Source organism: Tasmannia lanceolata, unplaced genomic scaffold (assembly GCF_043159265.1).
Source record: "Tasmannia lanceolata isolate RefF3 unplaced genomic scaffold, GAP_Taslan_0.1 ptg000037l, whole genome shotgun sequence".
NCBI lineage: Eukaryota > Viridiplantae > Streptophyta > Magnoliopsida > Canellales > Winteraceae > Tasmannia > Tasmannia lanceolata.
Window position 1 is genome coordinate 28376189 of NW_027518714.1, and position 4234 is coordinate 28380422.

Consider the following 4234-nt stretch of genomic DNA (forward strand, 5'->3'; position numbering starts at 1 on the left):
CCAACACTTAGTTGTTGTTCCTGGAGACGGTTCGGTCATCAGATCCTTGCACCGGAATAGGGACGAATAACGTCTTAAGCGAAGCGTTCGAGGACGTACAACAGCTCTAGAGATATTTTGGATTATCTATTCTCTGTTTCGTATTTCCATCTTTCTCTAAGATCATACTATTGCAGTTTTCATTTTATAATTTTCCCTATTTGCACCAACAATCTTAAGACGTTATTCGTATAAGATGGATACTGCAAGATCTACGGGTATTGATTGTCTGAAGCTTGAGAACTTTGACGGTTCTGATTTTAACGCTTGGGGTTGAAAAGTGATTTTTGGAACGCAACTTTTGAAAATCTACTACACTGTTGTGGACCCCGATCGGAGAGAGGCGGGGGACATGCCCCACGGAGAGAAGTCTCTCTGGAATCATCCACGTGAATGGAGAGCTCTATCAAGGTACTCTCGAAAGAAGTGCCTCTCACAGCATGAGTGGCGATACAAAGGGAGATACCTCTCGATTCGGGGACTAGCCCAGATTCGAGGCGTATCTTAAACAAAGAAGAGTCGCCATCTAAGGAAGTGGGCCCTGGATCCCATACTATGCTCTGTTGCAATGGATAACCAGAGATATAAAAGAAGGTTTGTGCCTGGTTACGAATTTGGAAGGTCCGAAGAGCACCTCATCCGACCAAGTACAAACACCTGGTCTCTTATGCCATTTACTTAATGATTTTGAATAGTTTTGGGCGAAAGTCATGTGAAATGGGAACGAATATGTCCGAGAAAGCGTCTATCTAATCATGCATGTCTCGGAGATGAATAATAAGCACACATAAAGGAAATGAAAGTAGTGTCGCCTAAGAATAGCTAGGTTATGAGTGTCATACCTAATTGGTGTCTAAATTCTGGTGTGCAAACACATGCATGCTACAGCTAAAGATATAGGATCTCTACATGAAAGTAAGAAAACACAGCAAAACATACAACACAAATCAACTCTATACATGACTGGACAAGATGAATCCTAACACTCTAATGCAGGACTTGACTCGGACCAGAATGGCCATCCACCATGGCTGCTCTACGTATCCCGACCTTGGGAAGAATCGGAGTCAACGTAGTTCGATGACCTATTCTAAACTACGATGCCTAACCATCTAGAACCGCTATCTTATACTCGATCCACTAGACTCGACTGGTTTTTAAAGCTTTTTGTATAATTGCTTAAGTTCATGTGAATTGTAATTTTTAGGACTCTCTATATGTCCTAACTAATGCAAGTTGATTAGCCTTAAGCTAATGCAGGTGGGCCCTACATCTTATGTGTAACTAGGTTGTGCATCCAAAAGAAAACCATGGGCTGACTATATGCTTCATAGTCTAGCCATCGGTTTGACTAAGTGTCTAACCGATCAACTTGAGGCCTCCTAACTCTAGGGACACTCACGTGACAGGACACACCATATCAATACAAATCAGGACAGCCTCCTAACTCTAAAACACCCCAAATATCTAAGACAGACTCCTAACTTTAGGGGAAGATCTTTTTGAAAAGGTTTTGAAGAAGATTTATATTTTTAGAAAGTTTGAAATGAGTTTATTTTTAAAGGTTTGGCTGGACTTGGGATGTGGATCCCAAGCTGCACTACGTACCCTATGGAAAGGGATCAAGCCAACGTAGTTCGGAAAAAGATTTTCCTAACTACTCCTAATGACTCAGGATTTTTGAGATTTTTGGTTTTTCAGATGTTTTTGATGTTTTGACACAAGAGGACAGAATCCTATCATCATAAGAGGAGGACAGACTCCTGATATCCCGCAAGGGTTGGACAACATCATATGCTTTACGGGGAGAAAAGAACAGAATCACGACTCTGCAAGGGTTGGACAGCATCCCATACCTTGCAGGAGCGGATAATAATCACATGACTTGATAAGAGGTTGGACGGAAATCTAACCTCTATGATGATAGGATCGACTCTTGAAAGAAGGACTGACTCTCTAACTAAGGACAGACTCCTATGCTAATGGAAAAGAATTTATGGCTAAGGATAGACTCCTATGTTAGTGACTCTGAGAAGGGCTCTAATGAGACATGACATGTCTCCTAAAACCAAAGGATAACTAGGGCTAATGAGACAAAGCCTGTCTCCAAAGGGTTTGAATTTTTCTACATGAGACATAGCCTGTCTCCTCAAAGGGGTGGGCTCAAGATGACTCTTTCATTGCCCTTGCAATGAATGGGTTTCTAATATTCAAGGTTGCACATCTAAAAGACTGGGCAAGTTTTCTAGGAATACTATCAAGACTAGGTGAGTCCCTTAATAATGGGCTTGGGCTATCGCCTTCATTGCCCTTGTAATAAGAAGGGATATGATGACTAAGGGCTGTCTAAAAGATTAGAAAAGCCTCTATAGAGAGAAGAAGAAAGAAGGGGGTACTACTGAAACTAAGTAAGTTTCCCTAAAGATGGGCTTGGGCTAACGCCTTCATGGCCCTCAGGAAAAAAATTGAAATTGAATCTTTATACATTTACTGTGACAGTATTCTTCAGTTTATCAAGAATCAAGACAAAGGAGGCCATAGATCTAAGCTCAAACAGAAAAACGGCAAAGAACTTACAGATCAAGACAATTAATGTCCTAATTCAGCATAATCCAAGAACTTGTCCTTGTCATATCCATGAATACCAGAGAAAGAATCATTAGATTGGTTTAGATATACCTGTGCTGTTAGTACCCGGAGGAGGCCATGAACGACGAGCAATTCACCGTAATACATCTCTGGAAAGATGACCGGAATTCCGCTCAACACCAAGATATCACCAGATCTGGTGACATTGATTGAAAACCCCTTGGAAAGAGTCTGTAACTCTGTTTCATTGTTCAAAAGATCCAGATCTGTCCTTGTAAGCCTCTTTTGGATAGTAGATCATGACGCTCGGCTCCGCTCTTGATTCACCACCCACTTTAATAGCATATAAAATCAGACATGGTATTTTCTAACAGTGAGATGGACAGCGCCAGTCTGCAGCCCTTCTTGTAAGCAGAAAAAGATTCTCCATTCCAAGGGATGATGCCTTCTTCTCAATGTAGTCTAGAAGTTTGTCTCCTTGTCCATGTCCACGGCATTCAGGGGACACAGCAATAGAAGCAACCTCTCCACACATGTCCTCAAAGAAAAGGAAAAGAGCGGCGCATGCAATGATTGAACCTTCTCTCTCCACAACGATAAACGAATCAACGGCTTCGAGCAGCTCTTCATTGGTTCTTCGAATCACTGCACCAGATTCTTCTAATGGACGTATAAGTTGTCTTATTCCAGGGATATATGTAACCCTAGCCATCCGTGTTCCTTCATAAACATCACTAGCCACCATTGTCCCAACTCCATCTCTTGTAAATAACTCCAATAATAAAGATCCATGAAGAGTACCATCTACTAAATGAACTCTTTGAACACCACCTTTGCAAACGAAAGCCGCAGCAGCCAATTCTGAAAGGTAACCATTTAATCTGCTACGTCGTTCCTCACCTCCAATAGCAAATCCCTGCTCACCAGACCACAGCCCATTCCCATTATCAAAACCAACACCATTTTGAAATGTTGTATTGTACCTTTCATTGAAACCTTTCCCATTCAGATGAAGATTGCTAGTCCCATTCGTATCGAGATATCCTGGATAAACAATATCCTCTTCACCAACAACCTTAACATAGTTGGCAGCTACTTCACTTTCCTCAGCTTGCTTTCGGATTAGCAAATCTGCATCTTGAAGAGTCATAAAACGAATAAATCGTCTAGATTCATCTAGAATTGGACCATCTACAATGCAAATAAGCTTCTCTGCGCCAATAGCCAAGGCACAGGCAGTAGCAACTTCATAAGTGTTGCAATTCAAAACTTCTCCCGAGCTGGAATAGCCCAAGTTGCTTACTATTACTATACAGCCTCCATCAAGCCTCTCGCATATACGGGAAACATCTATTTTCTTTACTTCACCTGTTGCTCCATGGTCAATACCTCCAATGACTCCTCTTCTCTTATCACTTGGCATTCGAAAGCTCACCAAAACATTAGTACAATTTATATGGAGTTAGACTATTATGCTTTGATATATTAACCTATACATCTCCATAACTCCATTCTTATGAATACCTTATCAGTTTAGCACTGTCACGTTTAACCCACATTATCTAGCAATCGAAACACAATGGACTCACTATGTCTTGACTACAAA

The 4234-nt window shown here is 41.3% G+C and overlaps 1 protein-coding gene across 1 annotated transcript; it reads right to left on the reverse strand.

Moving 5' to 3' along the window:
- Nucleotides 1–2994: 2994 nt before the first annotated feature.
- LOC143862225 (putative amino-acid acetyltransferase NAGS1, chloroplastic) lies at nucleotides 2995–3887 on the reverse strand. The gene has a single exon (XM_077373231.1). The coding sequence runs from the start codon at nucleotides 3776–3778 to the stop codon at nucleotides 2996–2998; it is 783 nt and encodes a 260-aa protein (XP_077229346.1). The 5' UTR covers nucleotides 3779–3887; the 3' UTR covers nucleotide 2995.
- Between the last annotated feature and the right edge of the window lie 347 nt (nucleotides 3888–4234).